At 44.1% G+C, this 22249-nt stretch overlaps 1 protein-coding gene across 7 annotated transcripts in view; it reads right to left on the bottom strand.

Moving 5' to 3' along the window:
• enah (ENAH actin regulator) overlaps nt 1–22249 on the bottom strand; it is a 150566-nt gene that overhangs the window by 38241 nt on the left and 90076 nt on the right. For all 7 annotated transcript variants that reach the window (XM_070435952.1, XM_023973838.2, XM_070435951.1 and 4 more), the window contains exon 4: nt 2391–2463. In XM_070435952.1, the coding sequence (XP_070292053.1) occupies nt 2391–2463 (73 nt within the window). The remainder of the gene's footprint in view (nt 1–2390; nt 2464–22249) is intronic.

Below are 22249 nucleotides of genomic sequence, written 5' to 3'. Positions count from 1 at the left end.
TGGTGCCCCACTGAAGAATGGGGGGGGGCTCTTTACCACACAGAGAAACTCAGCGTTAGCTGCACATTATTACCACCCAAGGGGGAATAGGTTCATTGCCATTTAAGGAGAAGGAAAAACAATTACAGGTACAGTACTCCCTCTAAGAGCTCGCTTGAGTCTGAGCCGCAAAACAGAAGTGATTGCGCGAGAAAACACACACTCTTAACAAAATGTGTGTTAGCCTCGGTAAACGCATTTGAATATGAACACGGACGGATCTCATGCCAAGCGTTGAGTGTGTGTGCAGCAGGAGAGGGAGACTCAAAGGATTTAGAGCAGTGTGTTTTCAGAACGGGAGAGAAAGCCAAAGTCCCCCGAGAGTGATAGGGGTTCGCTGTAGAATAGCTTTTCATTAAAAAAGCCTCTATCAGTCCATTTCTTCTTTTGATGTCTCCAAACACACACAACATGTCTGCCTCTCTCACTCTCTGATGCACACCAAGTCAGATATGCGTTCTCATACACACACACTTCTCACAGAGTGAGTCTGCCTGTGTGTGTGTGTGTGTGTGTGTGTGTGTGTGTGTGTGTGTGTGTGTGTGTGTGTGAGAAAGAGTTAAGCCAGCGCCTAACCTCAGGCTGTGAGTGTACCATTGCACTCAGCAGTGTTTTGTGATTCCACCTGACACACTGATGTGGTGCCTGTATACTACAGCCTGCCACAAGCGCCATCATCCTCTCACCCAGCCCTGCTCTACTCCAGGGGTGTCTGAACACAAACTGGCAGCCATCAGCCTCACTCTGTGCCAGGATGTGGAAGAACACCACCTGCAGGCAGGCAAACACTCCGCCTGCCTAGTTAATATGGGAGTGGAAATGGTGAGGGCTGGAGAGGTAACAACCTTTTAGAGCATAAGTTCAAAGCCGGTTGTATCCATTCAAAAGTACAGCATATAGACAAAAGTATGTGGACACCCTTTCAAATTAGTGGATTCGGCTATTTCAGCCACACCCGTTGCTGACGGGTGTATATAATTGAGCACACAGCCATGCAATCTCCATAGACAAACATTGGCAGTAGAACGGCCTTACTGAAGAGCTGTTACTTTCAATGTGGTAACATCATAGGATGACACCTTTCCAACAAGACAGTTCGTCAAATTTCAGCACTGCTAGAGCTGCCCCGCTCAACTGTAAGTGCTGTTATTGTGAAGTGGAAACTTCAAGGAGCAACAAAGGCTCAGCCGCGAAGTGGTAGTCCACACAAACTCACAGAACTGGACTGGCGATTGCTGAAGTGTGTAGAAATTGTCTGTCCTCGGCTGCATCATTCACTACAGAGTTCCTAACTGCCTCATGAAGGAACGTCAGCACAAGAACGGTTCGTCTGGAGCTTCATGAAATGGGTTTCTACGGCCGAGCAGCCACTCCCGAGCGATTCAGCGGTCTAAGGCACTGCATCTCAGTGCTAGAGGCGTCACTACAGAACCTGGTTCAATCCCGGGCTGTATCACAACCGGCCATGATTTGGAGTCTCATAGGGCGGCGCACAATTGGCCATTGGACTCTGGAGCAGTGGAAACGCGTTTTCTGGAGTGATAAATCACGCGTCACCATTTGGCAATCCATCAGACAAATCTGGGATGCCAGGAGAACGCTACCTGCCCCAATGCATAGTGCCAACTGCAAAGTTTGGTGTTGGAGGAATAATGATCTGGGGCTGATTTTCATGGGTCGAGRTAGGACCCTTAGTTCCAGTGAAGGGAGATCTTAACGCTACAGCATACAATGACATTCTAGATGATTCTGTGCTTCCAACTTTGTGCCAAACAGTTTGGGGAAGGCCCTTTCCTGTTTTAGAATGACAATGACCCCATGCATAAAGCGAGGTCCATACAGAAATGGTTTGTCAAGATCGGTGTGGAAGAACTTGGCTGGCCTCTACAGAGCCCTGACCTCAACCCCATCAAACATCTTTGGGATGAATTGGAACGCCGACTGCGAGCCAGGCCTAATCTCCCAACATCAGTTCCCGACCTCGCTAAGGTCCCAGCAGCAATGTTCCAACATCTAGTGGAAAYCCTTCCCAGAAGAGTAGAGGCTGTTACAGCAGCAAAGGGGGGAAGAACTCTATATTAATGGCAATGATTTTGGAATGAGATGTTCGATGAGCAGATGTCCACATACTTTTGGTCATGTAGTGTACTTGGATCAATATATTTATGCAAGCAGGTAGTGTTAAGCAGGCAATTGACTGATTGGCTCATATTTGATTGAAACACTGAACTCAAAACAGGAATTTCTAGTCAGAAGTGTGTGTATCTACGAGATGGATTGGGGTCTSAGTAACAGTATTATATTTAGTGCTGTCGTGCTGTGTTAAGGGCTGTTGTAGGCTCAGATCTTACTTTCTCTGCATCTCAAGGTCCTCTGGCGAAGGTCCATTCTGAACCTGGGGGCTCTGTCTTGGCAACGTCGGGCCTGGAAAGAGAAACACACAGAGATGGTCACAAATCCGCTCTGAAGGAAACGGCCTCTGGACTCATCGCTTTTTACTCAAATCTCAACGCCTAAATATTTACTGTAGTCTCATTTATTGAGGGAATGCAACATCTACCCAGTCATTTCTRTCAGCATTTCATTCAAAGTTTCAGTCTTAAATTTGTTTCAAAATCAGAATCAAATCCAATTCACACAAACTACACTGTCTCCTTCCCAACTATTTTTTCTTTCAGGCCAGACCGATCCTTTAAGCGTAATTCCCTGTCGGCCGGCTAGGTTGTGACCTAACGTCTGTCATACTGATCCATTCCCAGAGCTGTCTATTAGCCTGCTCTCACAGCTACTCCAACCAATCAGCCATCATATCCACTGACAGCACTGGACCGCTGCCAAACAGCCACAGAGTTACAAAACAATCAATTATCTGGTAGTTGTAAAGACGACAAGACCATCGAAAGAAAATCAACACAAAACAAACATACAATCAAATTAGTAAGAGAGCTCCACGTTTGGCCAGGGATCAAAGACACAGTACCAGTCAAAAGTTTGGACAAGCCTATTCATTGCAGGGTTATTCTTTATTTTTACTATTTTCTACACTGTAGAATAATAGTGAAGACATCAAAACTATGAAATAACACATATGGATTCATGTAGTAATAAACTTAAAAAAAGAGTTAAACAAATCAAAATATATTTCATATTTGAGATTGTTCAAAGTAGCCACCCTTTGCCCTGATGACAGCTTTGCACACTSTTGGCATTTTCTCAACCAGCTTCATGAGGTAGTCACGTGGAATGCATTTCAATTAACAGGTATGCCTTGTTAAAAGTTCATTTGTGAAATGTATTTCCTTCTTAATGCGTTTGAGCCAATCAGTTGTGTTGTGACAAGGTAGGGGTGGTATATAGAAGATAGCCCTATTTGGTAAAAGACACAGTTCATATTATGGCAAGAACAGCTCAAATAAGCAAAGAGAAAACGACAGTCGATCATTTATTTAACACATGAAGGTCAGTCAATCCGGAAAATGTCAAGAACTTCGAAAGTTTCAAGTGCAGTCACAAAAACCATAAAACACCATCACGAAACTGGCTCTCATGACACCACCACAGTAAAGGAAGACCCAGAGTTACCTCTGCTACAGAGGATAAGTTCATTACAGTTACCAGCCTCAGAAATTGCAGCCCAAATAACTGCTTCAGAGTTCAAGTAACAGACACATCTCAACATCGACTGTTCAGAGGAGARTGTGTGAATCAGGCCTTCATGGTTGAATTGCTGCAAAGAAACCACTACTAAAGGACACCAATAAGAAGAAGAGACTTGCTTGGGCCAAGAAACACAAGTAATGGACATTAGACCGGTGGAAATCTGAACCTTTGGTCTGATGAGTCCAAATTAGAGATTTTTGGTTCCAACCGCCATGTCTTTTTGAGACGCAGAGTAGGTGAACGGGCCATCTTCACATGTGTGGTTCCCACCGTGAAGCATGGAGGTGGTGGTGTGATGGTGCTTTGCTTGTGACACTGTCTGTGATTTATTTAGAATTGGCACACTTAACCAGCATGGCTACCACAGCATTCTGCAGCGATACGCCATCCCATCTGGTTTGCACTTAGTGGGACTATCATTTGTTTTTCAACAAGACAATGACCCAACACACCTCCAGGCTGTGTAAGGGCTATTTGTTCAAGAAGGAGAGTGATGGAGTGCTGCATCAGATGACTTGGCCTCCACAATCACCTGACCTCAACCCAATTGAGATGGTTTGGGATGAGTTGGACTGCAGAGTGAAGGAAAAGTAGCCAACAAGCATATGTGGGAACTCCTTCAAGACAGTTGGAAAAACATTCCTCATGAAMCTGGTTGAGAGAATGCCAAGAGTCTCCAAATCTGTCATCAAGGCAAAGGGTGCCTACTTTGAAGAACCTAAAATATTAATTATATTTTGATTTAACACTTTTTTGTTCATGGTACCATATGTGTTATTGCATAGTTTGGATGTCTTCACTATTATTCTACAATGTAGAAAGTAAAAATAAAGAAATGTAGAAAGTAAAAATAAAGAAAAACCCTGGAATGAGTAGATGTGTCCAAACTCCAAACTTTTGACTGGTACTGTTTGTTGATCAAATGTATACACGTTAAAGTGGTTTTAAGTGATTCACTGAAGCCTACGTCCGATAGATGAAAAGCCAATGCGGTTATGGCCAGACTCAAAGTCCAGTGTCGACAGAAGTTGGAGGGCTTGGATCTGACCAAAAGAGATGAGTCTTCTCTATGCTATCAGTATTCAGGCTGGCTAGTGTCTGTGTAGAGCAGTGATACATTGATCTGCTATTCCAGACAGATGGAGAGAGCTCTAAATCTGAGGGAAGAATAAGGCTTTCATCTATAAAGGTTTGGCAGCAGTGACTCATATATAACCTTCTGTTCCTACACCAGACCTGCTAGTGACAGTCCACCACAACCACAGCCCTCTCCARACTCTTCATCAACAGCAGTATCTGCTGAACAAGCATTTGATATCACTAACGTTTATTAGAAAAGTTCCATTACCCACAATGAAAGAGGATTGATAATACAAAACTGTTGTAACTAAAGGTATTATTGACTTGCACCTTAGCCCAGGCAAGTCCAGTCAGAACAAGTAGTAGCAGGGCCAGGTCTCTTAATAGCAGAGGCATCAAACTCATTTCCCCCCCGGGGGGCCACATTCGGTCTTTAACAATGTCCAGCGGGCCGCACTGAATTGGTTACATATTTCCTCACAGCAAAAATGTGCAAAAAAAAAGTTCTCTATCCATAGTTTTTGGAATGCTCGATGCTCCCTGACTGTCTAGCTTTCATGTGGGTGTTTTTTAGCAAGCTGGACACTCAAGTAACTGTATAAATGTAGGTCTTTTATAATTTCTACACAGTTTTGATTTGATTTTAGTCATTTTAAAGTATATAGTTTTTTTTTTATATACAGTGCCTTTGGAAACTATTCAGACCCCTTGACTTTCCACATTTTGTTACTTTACAGCCTTATTCATGTTCTCCTCAATCTACACACAATACACCATAATGACAATACAAAAACAGGTTTTTAGAAAGGTTTGCTAATTAATAAATAAACACCAAATATGACATTTACATAAGTATTCAGACCCTTCACAGTACTTTGTTGTAGCACCTTTGGCAGCGATTACAGTCTTGAGTCGTCTTAGGTATGACGCTACAAGCTTGGCACACCTGTATTTGGGGAGTTTCTCCCATTTGTCTCTGTAGATCCTCTCAAGCTCTGTCAGGTTGAATGGGGAGRGTTACTGCACAGCTATTTTCAGGTCTCTCCAGAGATGTTTGATCAGGTTCAAGTCCAAGCTCTGGCTGGGTCACTCAAGGACGTTCAGAGACTTGTCCTGAAGCCACTCCTGCGTTGTCTTGGCTGTGTGCTTAGGGTCATTGTCTTGTTGGAAGGTGAAACTTTGCCCCAGTCTGAGGTCCTGAGTGGTCTTGAGCAGGTTTTTATGAAGGATTTCTCTGTACTTTGCCTCGATCCCAGGTAGTCTCCCAGTCCCTACCGCTGAAAAACATCCCCACAGTATGATGCTGCACCARGCTTCACKYTAGGGATGGTGCCAGGTTTCKTCCAGACGTGACGCTTGGCATTCTGGCCAAAGTGTTCAATCTTGGTTTCATCAGACCAGATAATCTTGTTTCTCATCGTCTGAGAGTCTTTAGGTGCCTTTGCTGAGCACTTGTTAGCTGCTTTTCCTTCACTCTGCGGTCCAAATCATCCCAAACCATCTCAATTGTGTTGAGGTTGGGTGCTTGTGGAGGCCAGGTCATCTGATGCAGCACTCCATCACTCTCTTTCTTGGTCAAATAGCCCTTACACAGCCTGGAGGTGTTGGGTCATTGTCCTGTTGAAAAACAAATGATAGTCCCACTAAGCGCAAACCAGATGGGATGGCGTATCGCTGCAGAATGCTGTGGAAGCCATGCTGGTTAAGTATGCCTTGAATTCTAAATCACTGACAGTGTCACAAGCAAAGCACACCACCTCATTCATTCTTCACGGTGGGAACCACACATGCGGAGATCATACGTTCATCTACTCTGCGTCTCACACAGACAAAGTGTGTCAAATTCGGAATCATCAGACCAAAAGGACAGATTTCCATCAGTCTAATGTGCATTGCTCGTGGTTRTTGGCCCAAGCAAATCTCTTCTTATTGGTCATTTACTAGTGATTTCTTTGCAGCAATTCGACAATGAAGGCCTGATTCACGCAGTCTCCTCTGAGCGGTTGATGTTGAGATGTGTCTATTACTTGAACTCTGTGAAGCATTTATTTGGGCTGCAATCTGAGGTGCAGTTAAATCTAATGATCTCATCCTCTGCAGCAGAGGTAACTCTGGGTCTTGCTTTCCTGTGGTCAGTCCTCATGAGAGCCAGTTTCATCATAGCGCTTGATGGTTTTTGTGACTGCACTTGAAGAAACTTTCAAAGTTCAAAATTTTCTGGATTGACTGACCTTAATGTCTTAAAGTAATGGACTGTCGTTTCTCTATTCTTAATTGAGCTGTTGACATAATATGGACTTGGTCTTTTACCAATGTTGTGGAAGGACTTAAAATGAGAAGTTCATGCTTGAAAAACCACAAATGTCGCTGAGTTACAGCAGTTCTGAGACTGATCAACAACTACAGGAAGCATTTCATTGGAGTCATTGCAGCTAAAGGTGGCACAACCAGTTGAGTCTAAGGGGGCAATTAATTTTACACAGGGGCATTGGGTGTCGCTTAACTTTGTTTATGAAATAAGTTCAGTACCAGTCAAAAGTTTGGACACACCTACTCCTCATTCAAGMTTTTTTTTGTTTTTACATTTTAGAATAATAGTGCAGACATCAACACTATGAAATAACACATATGAAATCATGTAGTAATCAAAAATGTGTTAAACATATCCAAATATATTTTATATTTGAGATTCTTCAAAGTAACCACCCTTTGCCTTAATGACAGCTTGGCACACTCTTGGCATGCACTCAACCAGCTTCATGAGGTAGTCACCTGGAATGCATTTAAATTAACAGGTGTGTCTTGTTAACTTAATTTGTGGAATTTCTTTCCTTAATGCGTTTGAGCCAATCAGTTGTGTTGTGACAAGGTAGGGGTGGTATATAGAAGATAGCCCTATTTGGTATTAGGTCTGGCATTTGACTAGGCCATTCCAAAACTTCAAATGTGTTGCTTTTTAGCCATTTTCATGTAGACTTGATTTTGTGTTTTGGATCATCGTCTTGCTGCAAGACCCTGCTGCGCTTCAGCTCAGACAGATGGCCTGACATTCTCCTGTAGAATTCTCTGATACAGAGCATAATTCATGGTTCCTTCTATTAAGGCAAGTCATCCAGGTCCTGAGGCAGCAAAGCATCCCCAAACCATCACACTACCACCACTATGCTTGACCGTTGGTATGAGGTTCTTACTGTGGAATGCAGTGTTTGGTTTTTGCATAATAGGGCCCATGTCATCCAAAAAGTTAAACTTTAGAATCTGTCCATTCTAAGAACATTCTAACAACAGACTCGATCATCCTCAAGGTGCTTTTTGGCAAACTGTTCCCAGSCCTGTTATAAGGAGAGGGGAAATTGCATGTGTGACAGACAGTCTCAGTGCTGTGGTCACGCTCACCAAACAGCACACAGCTGAGTCGTAAACTCAGCAGAAACGTTCTCCGTGGCCAATTACCTTATCCCGGCACTGATTATAAATGTAGCATTTAATAGATCACAGTGTAAACACTAGTCACCCAGAACATGACTCGCAGCAGGCCTGAGACAGTGTTGTAGAAGGGCCACTCCCCTTGCAGACAGTTAGAAATTGAGGTAAATTAAATTTTCCGACATGAGACTAGGTAGAATTGCATTTAGATGATCTCATTATGTAAATGAGAAACAATAAGTACAGGGGGAATGGTTTATTTATTTTTTTATTTCATACTGTACACCAGCACTGAACAGTAAAGAAACTAGCTATTTTCTAGAAGGTCTAGATTTATGTTCTGTAAACTAATCACCAAACCTAATAAAGCAAATTCCTTTTCCAATCACTAAAATCAATAACTATTAGAGATTAGGACCTAGACATTTTTTCTCTCATGGTTGTCATGTGCCGTAAAGGCAGCATAACTTAATGACACTTTTTATATCATGTTTCTGATCAAATCGTCTAAACGGCACCCAATCAAATAAAAATGTGCTTCAATGTGAATAAGAATTAAGATGTTAACACACCATATCCTAAAAACAGGACCGGTCAAAGTAAAATGGACAGTAGCCCACAGAATGAAATCAGACTACTCACGACTGCTGTCCGGGAGTTTCACTCAGTGGGCTAAATTATCATGATAATTAGCGATTTCAAGGTTTGTAGGCCTATTTGTCCATTTCTGAGCTGATCATGGCGAAGAAGAAAATAAGAACTGCATTTTCCAAGGTAACATGAGTGAGTTGAATTTGGAGAAGCTAAGAATTTATCCTACCATTTCTACCGATCTGCGTGCCAGTTATGATTTTCATATTCACATTTTCGTGGAACAGTTTCATTTCCATAACTTTTTTAAAATTGTCAACATCATTGGCACGTGGCTAAAACAAATCTGAATTACAATTTTAAAAAATCTAAAATTCAACTAATGCGAGAGCACCAGCCTCTGCCATATGGACACATTGATAGGCCTAAACCGTGAGCCATTGGCTAAAGAAATTAGTGCATGGAACTCAGAGATAGCCTATAGGCCAAATTGGCCAATGCAGCAGCAGGCTTAACACTTCCATTGTCAACTTGTAAACTAAGTAAAAATACATAAAGCCGAGAAAAATAAAAACAGTAGATGAACATTCAGGTTCTTCCAATCACATTCATATCTAAGCCTATCTGCCTCCTTTTATCCTTCTTGACTTGAGCTCTCTCTAGTGAAGTGCAACATTGATTTTATACAATAAACTGGATCTGTCCCGAAGCCTTCGCAAGCGAACTTGTAACATTGTATTAACTAACCTATTCCGGGCCCTCAGAGTGTCCTGCGCCAGTCAGCTCGAGACAGCTGTTTTTACGCAAGGCCAGGGAAAAGTGTTGAGGTATTTTATGACGTTTCCACTGGATATATGGGATCATCAGAGCATGACATTTTGCTCTTTCACACGGAGGCCTGGTGATTACCGAGGGGGAGAATGTTAGAAAGGTTTTTCAACTACTGTGAGGAACTATTAGCCTATAATTCGCAATGGATGTAAAAAAAAATAACTGACTTCATTGACTTAATGTGTGAGGTGAAGAAAAAATGACTGAGAAGCTCAGCTTATTGTTAGTGGAGGTCAGAAATCAGAGATCCCCATATTGGGCACATTCCTACATTTGCGCGCAGCAGGCCAGGTAGCCTAGGCCTACTTTATGTAGGTGTGCGCACTCCGTCAACATTAATAGGACAGAGAAACAACACACAGTCCAGACACATGCTCATTTGCTCACATGGAGCGCTCCAAAAATGTAATTTAATTAAAACTCGTAGGGCCTAAATGGTATGAAATAACTTGTTTCTCGCAAGTTTAGCAGGTTGTGAACTCTGCAAAGAACGTTGCCACTCCGAGAAGGAGAAGAATAAACGACAGTGAATCGGTGTGTCCCACCCCGCGGGTCGGTTGAGCTAACGTAGGCTAATGTGATTAGCATGAGGATGTAAGTAACAAGAACATTTCCCAGGACATAGACATATCTAATCTAACTGCACTGTCTAATTTACATGAGCTATTACAGTGAAAGAATACCATGCTATTTATTGTTTGAGGAGAGTGCACCGTTATGAACATGAAAATGTATTAATAAACCAATTAGGCACATTTGAACAGTCTTCATAAAACATTTTGAACAAAAATGCAATGGTTCATTGGATCAGCCTAAAACTTTGCACATACACTGGTGGCCACATACATCTAGTGGCCAYAATCAAAATTGCGCCTAAACTGGAATAATACATTGTGGCCTTTCAAAGATGGCATTTTTTCCTTTGTATTATCTTTTACCAGATCTAATGTGTTATATTCTCCTACATTCATTCCCACAAACTTCAAAGTGTTTCCTTTCAAATGGTATCAAGAARATGCATATCCTTGCTTCAGTTCCTGAGCTATAGGCAGTTAGATATGTCATTTTAGGCGAAAATTGGAAAAGGGTCCCATCCTTAAGAGGTTTTAATACACACATTAAAATAAATTAATGTAGGCCTAATCAAATGACAGGGATTAAGTATTTTTACACCACTACACCCCAGTAAGGACAGAAGTATTTTATTTACAATCAGCACAAGCAGTAATCCAGTCTCTTCTGACAGCAGATATACTGCCACAGTCCATCGTCGGGCAGTCATTAGGTGCTCCGACCACAGCCCTGGACATGGTCCCAACCATAGTCATAGACCCAGTACCAACTAAAACCCCAGATCCAGTCATCATGGCTCCACAAGGCTCATATCCTGGGAATTCAGAGCTCCATGCCGCTCTAMCACATGCTAACACACACAGCGCCCCGAGCTGCTACCTACCCACACGCCACGCCTGGAGCCAGGGCTACGCTACACAGGCAGGGAGGGAGGGAGTAGGTGGAGAGAGGGAGGTGTCTACGGGATGTGGTCCCATGCTCTGGTCAGTCCGCAAGTCGTGCAAAACCTTGTCCTGATCAATTATTCATGGAGGGTGGGCAAGGCATCCTCCCACCTCCCCCATCACATCACACCGCACGTGTGTCAATTCGAGACAAACCAACTCAAAAACCCAGAGGGAAGACAAAAAAAAAAGAGAAAAAGAAAGTGAAAAGGAAACAGTGGCACAGAAAATAAGAAGAGTGATGAATACTAGAGAAAGAGATACAAACAAGAAATCTGAGCTTTCCTCTGATCACACTGCATTGGTCCCTTTGTGCGTTTCCACACCAGACCATAAAAGTATTGTACAAACACAGCATGATGTGTTTCCTCTTCTAATGTATTCTTTGCTAATTAACTACATGTTTCTTTCCACCCAGATCTACGGAGGAGATAAAAGGAGGGGAGGAAAAAATTAGGGTAGTCTTGGGGGGGTTTTCCTCTTCCTGTGATTCTGTGAAACAGTCCTGTTGTGTTTCAGCCCCTTACAGCCCCTGGAGTGCATCTATTCCCCAGGTCCAGCCTATCCTGTGCTATTTCACTTTCCTGGGTCAGGAAGACATGAATCACTCCCTGGCCCGCTGACCTGCAATCTGACCTGGAACCTGTGAGTTGGGGGTCTTTGGGGATGAGTCATCATGAACCAGTCATACTGATAAAGAGGACCAGGCAGAGCCCATACATACTGCTGAAGTTAGAACCATGGCATCCAGTGAAAATAAAATACTTCACACAATGATATAACTAATAAAGAGTAAAAATAGTTTTAAGAATCCTTAAAGAGGAATGGAAACACTTTAGGAAGTAAATCTAAGCTAAGAGATGTATTCAATCAAAATGGCGATTTACATTTACAGTTAGCTGGCGTTCTAAATCCTAGTGTTTCCATTCCCCTTTAAAGTTTAATATTAGCATTCATTATGATGTCACACCAGAGGTCAAATTCAAGGCTCTAATTAATTGGTATTCAAACTTTCGGCGGGGACACCATTTTTCCTCCAAGAATTTCTGGGGACCCCAGATTTTTCACCCAATAACTTCATGACCCCATCCCAAATCTAACGACATAACCTTAAAAAAAAATCAGTAAATGTCTATTTTTGCATCAACAAAATCTTAAATTCATTGCATTTTCATCTCTTATCAAAACAAAAATAAATGTCCTCAATTTTATTTTCAAAATTCTTTAAAAAAAAAGTTTATATACAGTGCATTCCGAAAGTATTCAGACCCCTTAACTTTCTCTACATTCATTTTGTAATGTTACAGCCTTATTCTAAAATTGATTTCCCTCAATCTACACAAATCCCCATAATGACAAAGCAAAAATAGATTTAGACATTTTTGCAAAATGTATTAAAAATAAAAAACAAATCACATTTACATAAGTATTCAGACACTATACTCAGTACTTTGTTGAAGCACTTTTGGCAGTGATTACAGCATCGAGTCTTCTTGGGCATGACGCTACAAGCTTGGCACACCTGTATTTGGGGAGTTCCTCCATTCTTCTCTGCAGACTCCTCCATTGTCTTGGCTTTGTGCTTAGTGTCATTGTCCTGTTGGAAGGTGAAGTCTGAGGTCCCGAGTGTTTTCAGAAGGTTTTCATTAAGGATCTCTGTACTGTGCTACGTTCATCTTTGCCTCGATCCTGACTAGTCTCCCAGTCCCTGCTGCTGAAAAACATCCCCGCAGCATGATGCTGCCACCACCATGCTTCATTGTAGGGATGGTGCCAGGTTTCCTCCAGACGTGACGCTTGGCATTCAGGCCAAAGAGTTTAATCTTGGTTTCGTCAGACCAGAGAATCTTGTTTCTCATGGTCTGAGAGTCTTTAGGTGCCTCTTGGCCAACTCCAAGCAGGCTGTCATGTTCCTTTTAACATGATGTGGGTTCCATCTGGCTACTCTACCATAACGGCCTGATTGGTGGAGTGCTGCAGAGATAGTTGTTCTTCTGGAAGGTTTTCCCATGTCAACAGAGGAACTCTAGAGCTCTGTCAGAGTGACCATCGGATTCTTGGTCACCTCCCTGACCAAGYCKCTTCTCCCCCAATTGCTCAGTTTAGCCGGGCGGCCAGCTCTAGGAAGTCTTYGTGGTTCCAAACTCTGTGTTCTTGGGGAACTTCAATGCCGCAGACATTTTGTGGTACACTTCCCCAGATCTGTGKTGCAACACAATCCTGTCACGGAGCTCTACGAACAATTCCTTCGACCTCATGGCTTGTTTTTTGCTCTGACATGCACTGTCAACTGTGGGACTGTCCAATGAATTATTTTATTGATTTTTTTATTGCCGACCCCACTGCAGTTCTCCCGCTGTTGCGACCCAACTTTGAATAGCACTGCCATAATGTATGAAATGGTTCATTCAAATTATTTGGACATTTCTATTTATTTTTTTATTTCACCGTTATTTAACCAGGTAGGCTAGTTACGAACAAGTTCTCATTTGCAACTGCGACCTGGCCAAGATAAAGCAAAGCAGCTCGACACATACAACAGAGTTACACAAAGAATAAACAAACATACAATCAATAATACAGTAGAAAAATGTATATACAGTATGTGCAAATGAGGTAGGATAAGAGGGGTAAGGCAATAAATAGGCCATGGTGGCAAAGTAATTACAATATAGCAATTAAACACTGGAATGGTAGGATGTGCAGAAGATGACTGTGCAAGTTGAGATACTGGGGTGCAAAGGAGCAAGATAAATAAATAAATATATACAGTATGAGGATGAGGTAGATTGGATGGGCTATTTACAGTTGAGCTATGTACAGGTGCAGTGATCTGCTCTGACAGCTGGTGCTTAAAGCTAGTGAGGGAGGTAAGAGTCTCCAGCTTCAGAGATTTTTGCAGTTCGTTCCAGTCATTGGCAGCAGAGAACTGGAAGGAAAGGCGGCCAAAGTAGGTGTTGGCTTTGGGGGTGACCAGTGAGATATACCTGCTGGAGCGCGTGCTACGGGTGGGTGCTGCTATGGTGACCAGTGAGCTGAGATAAGCTGGGGCTTTACCTAGCGGAGAATTGTAGATGACCTGGAGCCAGTGTGTTTGGCGACGAGTATGAAGCGAGGGCCAGCCAACGAGAACATACAGGTCGCAGTGGTGGGTAGTATATGGGGCTTTGGTGACAAAACGGATGGCACTGTGATAGACTGCATCCAATTTGTTGAGTAGAGTGTTGGAGGCTATTCTGTAAATGACATCAAGGATCGGTAGGATGGTCAGTTTTACAAGGGTATGTTTAGCAGCATGAGTGAAGGATGCTTTGTTGCGAAATAGGAAGCTGATTCTAGATTTAATTTTGTATTGGAGATGTTTAATGTGAGTCTGGAAGGAGAGTTTAGTCTAACCAGACACCTAGGTATTTGTAATTGTCCACATATTCTAAGTCAGAACCGTCCAGAGTAGTGATGCTGGACGGGCAGGCAGGTGCYGGCAGCGATCGATTGAAGAGCATGCATTTAGTTTTACTTGCATTTTAAGAGCAGTTGGAGGCCACGGAAGGAGAGTTGTATGGCATTGAAGCTCATCTGGAGGTTAGTTAACACAGTGGCCAACGAAGGGCCAGAGGTATACAGAATGGTGTCATCTGCGTAGAGGTGGATCAAAGAATCACCAGCAGCGAGAGRGACATCATTGATGTACACAGAGAAGAGTCGGCCCGAGAATTGAACCCTGTGGCACCCCCATAGAGACTGCCAGACYTCCGGACAACAGGCCCTCCGATTTGACATACTGAACTCCATTGCAATTCTTTTTTTTTTTTTTTTACTTCAATTTTAGAATTGGTGGGCTCCTGAGAATGTTCATTATTACAATGTTTTGACCTTTTATCTAGCAACACGCAGGCCCCACCCACCTGAGAATATCTACAGTATTTCCTGTTTTTTTATTTGATTATTATTATATTTTTTTACCTCCATTTAACTAAAGTCAGTTAAGAACAAATTCTTATTTACAATGACGGCCTACCCCYGCCAAARCCTAACAACGCTGGGCCAATTGTGCGCRGCCCTATGGGACTCCCAATCACYGKCAGTTGTGATACAGACTGGAATCGAACCAGGGTCTGTAGTGATGRCTCTAGCACTGATGCAGTGTCTAGCACTGCTCCACTCGGGGTCAGCTTGTCACTTAAATCTCACTATATTGATTACTTTAATTTTACTCTGCAACTCTTTCCCACTGTTTCTTCTGACTTTTTTCTCCAGTTAACGTTACAACCYTGGAAACGTTAGTGACKTGTCAAACACACCSCGGMAATGGCTGAAATGTGCTCAGTAGAATACAAATGGAATACAAAACACCAAACGATTGGCTGAGGATTTAACCCACCGCCTCGACACATCACAAGAAAAACACTATTTTTGCAGGTGTAGATTTTTTGTGGAATTAAAAAAAAGGAATTTTAATACAGTAATGTGCTGAAATGAAAACAATTTCCCAAAAAGGAACACTGGGATTATAGTGATATTATGTCTGATCTCGCAAACAATGTTCAGTATTTATAGATAGGTGTAATCTAGAAACGAGCGTTTTGATTTTAAATTGCGTGGGTATCATTCTCTTTACAAACTTGTAGAATTATGGTAACAGAACGTGACAACTGTAATGGATCATTAATGAGGCAGTCTAGACAGCACAGTTTATGATTAGAGGTAGTTTGTGGTTTCACCCATTTCAACCCTTTATATAAATGTATTCATGTATGCAAATACACCCAGTCTATACGCAAATAAAATTGTATTTATATATATATATATTTTTTTTTTTTAATACCTGATAGTTCGTTATAGGYAAAAAAGTGACATATTACAATAAATTGAATGCCTGAATTACCACCAAAAAGCCTGAACTCCATTATTTGTCCATGCCAGTACAGTGTTAATGTGCTATAATTCAGTCAATATATGATGGATTTAAACAATTCTAAAAGTTCAGAGTATCTTCATCCATTGTCCAGTGGTTGTATTCATCAGCATTGTATTTAAACTATTTAACAACTTTGATACCCATTGCTACCTTATCTGGGCTCCATACAGAGAGAAACCTTCCTCAACCATCAGCAAGGTCATCCATTCACTTGGGCTGGGCCAAGAAGAGGAAGAGGCCCTGTGACCAACTTAAGGAAGTAAACATTGTAATACCATAAGTRATTTTTAACTGACAGATTTTCCTTTGAATTCTTAGCCATAAGATTAGAAATTACGAACATGTGAAGCTCAATAATCAAATATATCCTGRAGGTCATGTGGAAATGTATTTTAGCTATCTATTTTGGTTCACCGAAAGAGGGGAAAGTAAATTGGAGAGGAAATTATGACTGATGTACTGTACTTGAGGGGAGCCAAAATTACTTTTTGGGAGGCCATCTCAGGTAATGGTTATTGATCAATCATGTTGAGAGAGACGGGAGGCCAGTGTATTACCCACAGTCTTTACATTTTGCTAACAGGGAKAAGCGAGGAGACACAGTTACACATGAGTTGGCACATCTGCCAATTATCATTCCACTGCACATGCATTTTCAGGTCAAATACTGTTCAGGACTTTGGTATCAGAAAAGCAAAAACATAGTGAAGCAATAGCCATGTTCTATAGCAACCAGTAGTAAGTAATTGAAAACTGTGCTCATTTCCAATTATTTCCAATTATTCAAATCTCAAGAATTGTCACCCAATTCCACCAATCAGGAATCAAAGCAACAACAAGAGGGCCAAAACAAGTCTCCATCTCCACCAAAACATCAGCCTGTTTCTCTATCTGTCCCTCCCAAAAACACCAATTACATGACTTGAATTTAGACCATTAGTACTAATAGTGTCCATGAGACATAATATCTTTCCCCAGAGTGTTCCACAAGCTACCATTGCTGCTGGCGCAACAACCGCCCGTGCACATTAAAAACCCCAACACTGCTGCGTAACACCGCGTCTCATTAAAACCCCAACACTGCTCTGTAAACACCGCCCGTCTCATTAAAACCCCAACACTGCTGCTGTAACACCGCCCGTCTCATTAAAACCCCAACACTGCTGCTGTAACACCGCGCCGTCTCATTAAAACCCCAACACTGCTGCTTGAACACCGCGTCTCATTAAAACCCCAACACTGCTGCTAAACACCGCCCGTCTCATTAAAACACCCAACACTGCTGCTTAACACCACCCGTCTCATTAAAACCCAACCACAGCCAGCTCTGTAAACACCCCGCCTCTCATTAAAACCCCAACACTGCTGCTGTAACACCCCCGTCTCATTAAAACCCCAACACTTCTGCTGTAACACCCGTCTCATTAAAACACCCAACACTGCTCTGTAACACCACCGTCTCATTAAAACCCCAACACTGCTGCTGTAACACCGCCCGTCTCATTAAAACCCCAACACTGCTCGTGTAACACCACCCGTCTCATTAAAACCCCAACACTGCTGCTGTAACACCACCCGTCTCATTTAAACCCCAACACTGCTGCTTAACACCCCGTCTCATTAAAACCCCAACACGCTGCTGTAACAACCGCCGTCTCATTAAAACCCCAACACTGCTGCTGTAAACACCGCCGTCTCATTAAAACCCAACACTGCTGCTGTACACCGCCCGTCTCATTAAAAACCCCAACACTGCTGCTGTACACCACCCGTCTCATTAAAACCCCAACACTGCTGCTGTAACACCGCGGTCTCATTAAAACCCCAACACTGCTGCTGTAACACCGCCCGTCTCATTAAAACCCCAACACTGCTGCTGTAACACCGCCCTCTCATTAAACCCCAACACTGCTGCGACTAACACCGACCCGTCTCATTAAACCCAACACTCTGCTCGTAACACACCGCGTGTCATTAAACCCCAACACTGCTGCTGTAACACCACCGTCTCATTAAACCCCAACATGCTGCGGTAACACCGCCCGTCTCATTAAAACCCCAACACTGCTGCTGTACACCACCGCCCGTCTCATTGAAAACCCGCAAACACTGCTGCTGTAACACGCAGCACAAAACCGCCCTCTCTACTCTAAAACCACTCCCTAACAGCATCGTCTCATTAACCAACACTGCCGACACCGTCTCATTAAAACCCCAACACACTGCTGCGTGTTAACATCGCGTACCGCCATCTCACTTAATAAACCACCTGCTGAAACCGGTCTGACTCGCCCTCTGTAAACCTCGTCCCGCTCATTTAAAACCCCAACACTGCTGCTGTAACACCCCCGTCTCATTAAAACCCCAACACTGCTGCTGTAACACCGCCCGTCTCATTAAAACCCCAACACTGCTGCTGTAACACCGCCCGTCTCATTAAAAACCCCAACACTGCTGCTGTAACACCACCCGTGCATCATTAAACCCAACACTGCTGCTGTAACACGCCCGCTCATTAAAACCCCAACACTGCTGCTGTAACACCGCCCGTCCATTAAACCCCAACACTGCTGCTGTAACACCGCCCGTCTCATAAAACCCCAAACACTGCTGCGTAACACCGCCGTCTCATTAAAACCCCAACACTGCTGCTGTAACACCCACCCTGCTCATTTAGAACCCCAACACTGCTGCTGTAACACCGCCCGTCTCATTAAAACCCCAACACTGCTGCTGTAACACCGCCGTCTCATTAAAACCCCACACTGCTGCTGTAACACCCCCCGTCATTAAAACCCCAACACTGCTGCTGTAACCAACCCCGCTCATTAAAACCCCAACACTGCTGCTGTAACACCACCCGTCTCATTAAAACCCCAACACTGCTGCTGTAACACCGCCGTCTCATTAAAACCCCAACACTGCTGCTGTAACACTACTTGCAACCCGCAAATGAGTCCCCCCCCCCCCCAAAAGCAGAGGAGTCCGTAGTCTCGCAGCATAACACTCACAAATATACAGTGTCTAAACAATAGGCCTGTGAATATACCAGTATCGCAATATTTTTTCAAAGGCAAGAAAGAAAACATGAAGCAGACCAAAAACTATTTGGTCCTTTAAAAACCTGTTGTCTGTAAAATATTGTGTAACATAGCTTCGAAAACAAACAAATGTGACTGGATGACAACATAATTAGGTTTGTTTCCAAGTACCACGATACTGGTATCGTCACAGCCCTATTAAACAATGGCTAACCCCATTTTGTGAAATTGAGTGCTGCTACTGTGAACAGGCCAACAGATGTGAGGCTGCTGGGAGAAAAACTTCCAAGAAAAAGGATGAAGAGTCATCAGAGCGCAGATGATTGGTCCTCCTGACTCCGCAGGCTCTCTACGCCTAGATAGGATTGGCTATAAACAGTTTCACTGCAGTTTGGGGTGCCAATTAGGTTGAGCAATTGTCACAGGTCAGTTCACCGTCTGTGGCAACAGGACTGGGGGTGTGGTGATGGATGATGGTAGGTGTWGCATGTCAGAACATTAAGCCTACTTCCTTCACGGTTACAAAAACAGCTTTCGAGGAGTCTGCAATCACAGACAGCCTGTGATATATTATTCATGGCTGCAGCAGTGTAACCATTTCCCGTCTCCCATAGGGAGACAGGCATACAGTACAGACGTGTAGACAAACGTAATGACAGGGCAGGCCGTATACACTACCCCCAAAACCTCAATCCCTTTCACCTCCACCCTCTTTTCCAAGGTGGGGTCTTATTATGGGGCAGAGGGAGAGACTATGGGTCTAGGTGTTAGTAGGAAAGTGCACCCTCCCCCTACCCTTCCCCCTGTCCTTAGCAGGGCTGTCAGTAGCACAGCTAGGCATATCCATTTCCACAGGCAAGGCCACTGACACCGAGACCCAGCACCTGACACCAGGCCAGCTCAGGGGGCCGGATGCCTCAGCTCAGGTCTGACGTAAAGTTACCAAATAAAAGCTGCCCTTCTCGAAAACAGTACGCCCATAAGCAGAAGCAACGCAGGCCAGGCCCCCTTCATCCATAGGAGAAGGTAAACATGTTATTTCTGGCCCAGCCACCGTGTTAGGGGAGGAGCCCGAGCTATACAACCCCAGACCAGGCCAACCGGCACCTGTGGATGAGTTCATCATGGAGCTCTGCCAATGCCTCAGAAGTAACTGCCCCCACGGAGCACCCAGGAAACTAGTCCCAAAGACACAGCACCCAGGAAACTAGTCCCAAAGACACAGCACCCAGGAAACTAGTCCCAAAGACACAGCAATCAGGAAACTATGCCCCAAAGACACAGCACCCAGGAAACTAGCCCAAGACACAGCACCCAGGAAACTAGCCCCAAAAACAGCACCCAGGGAACTAGCCCAAGACACACCAGGAACTAGCCCAAAGACACAGCACCCAGGAAAACTAGCCCAAAGACACAGCACCCAGGGAACTAGCCCCAAAGACACAGCACCCGAGGAAAGCCCAAGACACAGCACCCAGGAAACCTCCCAAAGACACAGCACCCAGGAAACTAGCCCCAAAGACACAGCACCCAGGAAACTAGCCCCAAAGACACAGCACCAGGAAACTAGCCCCAAAGACCAGCACCCAGGAAACTAGCCCAAAGACACAGCACCCAGGACTAGCCCACAAAGACCACAGCACCCAGGAACTTAGCCCCAAAGACACACAACCAGGAACTAGCCCCAAAGACACAGCACCCAGGGAACTAGCCAAAGACACATGCACCAGGGAATAGCCCCAAAGACACAGCACCAGGGAAGCCCAGACACACGGAACTAGCCCCAAAGACACACCCCAGGAACTAGCCCAAAGACACGCACCCAGGGAAATAGCCCCAAAGACACAGCACCCAGGGAATAGCCCAAAGACACAGCACCCAGGGAACTAGCCCCAAAGACACAGCACCCAGGGAACTAGCCCAAAGCACACAGCACCCAGGAACTAGCCCCAAAGACAACAGCCAACCAGGAAACTAGCCCCAAAGACACAGCACCCAGGACTAGCCCCAAAGACACACCACAGGGAATAGCCCCAAAGACACATCATCCAGGGAACTAGCCCCAAAGACACATCATCCAGGGAACTAGCCCAAAGACACAGCACCCAGGAAACAAGCCCAAGAGACACAGCACCCAGGAAACTAGCCCAAAGACACAGCACCAGGAACTAGCCCAAAGACACAGCACCCAGGAAACTAGCCCCAAAGACACGCACCCAGGAAACTAGCCCCAAAGACACAGCCCAGACTAGCCCAAAGACACAGCACCCAGGAAACTAGCCCCAAAGACACAGCACCCAGGAACTAGCCCCAAAGACACAGCACCCAGGGAACTAGCCCAAAGACACGCACCCAGGAAACTAGCCCCAAGACACATCATCCAGGGAACTAGCCCCAAAGACACAGCACCCAGGAAACTAGCCCCAAAGACACACGCACCCAGGGAACTAGCCCCAAAGACACATCATCCAGGGAACTAGCCCAAAGACACATCATCCAGGGAACTAGCCCCAAAGACACAGCACCAGGGAATAGCCCCAAAGCACATCATCCGGGAACTAGTCAAAGACACAGCATCCAAGGACTAGACCAAAATGCAACTGTTTTGCATTGTTAGGACATGTGTGTCCCAATTTCATTAGCACCATGCCTTTAGCACCTGATAGTCAGCAGGAGTGTTGCCTAAAACACAGCCTATTGTAATGAGAAAGCCCTGGTTTCTGCTGCTGATCCTAACTGCACTATAGGAATCATCAGTTTTGCGAGCCAAGCAGCGTGCAATAAAGACATATCCTCATGATCCTAATGCTGCACAACCGAGAGAGGAGAGACTGGGCTTTCCACAGGGTTCGCTCCACCGAAAACAGAGCTAGCTGAAGGAAGCCAACTGTGTTGAGGGCATGAGAATGGAGAAGCATTCAGAACTATGCCTAAAATGTACCTTTTCTTCTCTCCCTTGAGGGTTGAATATTTGTGTGGACTGAACAGAGTGTTTCTGACTCTGTAGCTAGGAGACTCAGGAACACTTTTAAGTGATTTAATTATCTTTCAAAGATCGTCTAAGCACAGAAACGAAGGTCACGGCTGCCCTCCATCTCCTTGCCCTTTCTCTTTCAGCCAGGGGCTTCTTAAGACTGTTGCTACAG

Source organism: Salvelinus sp. IW2-2015, linkage group LG28 (genome assembly GCF_002910315.2).
Source record: "Salvelinus sp. IW2-2015 linkage group LG28, ASM291031v2, whole genome shotgun sequence".
NCBI lineage: Eukaryota > Metazoa > Chordata > Actinopteri > Salmoniformes > Salmonidae > Salvelinus > Salvelinus sp. IW2-2015.
Note: the sequence above shows the minus strand (reverse complement) of the source record. Positions and strands in the feature narration are given on the sequence as shown.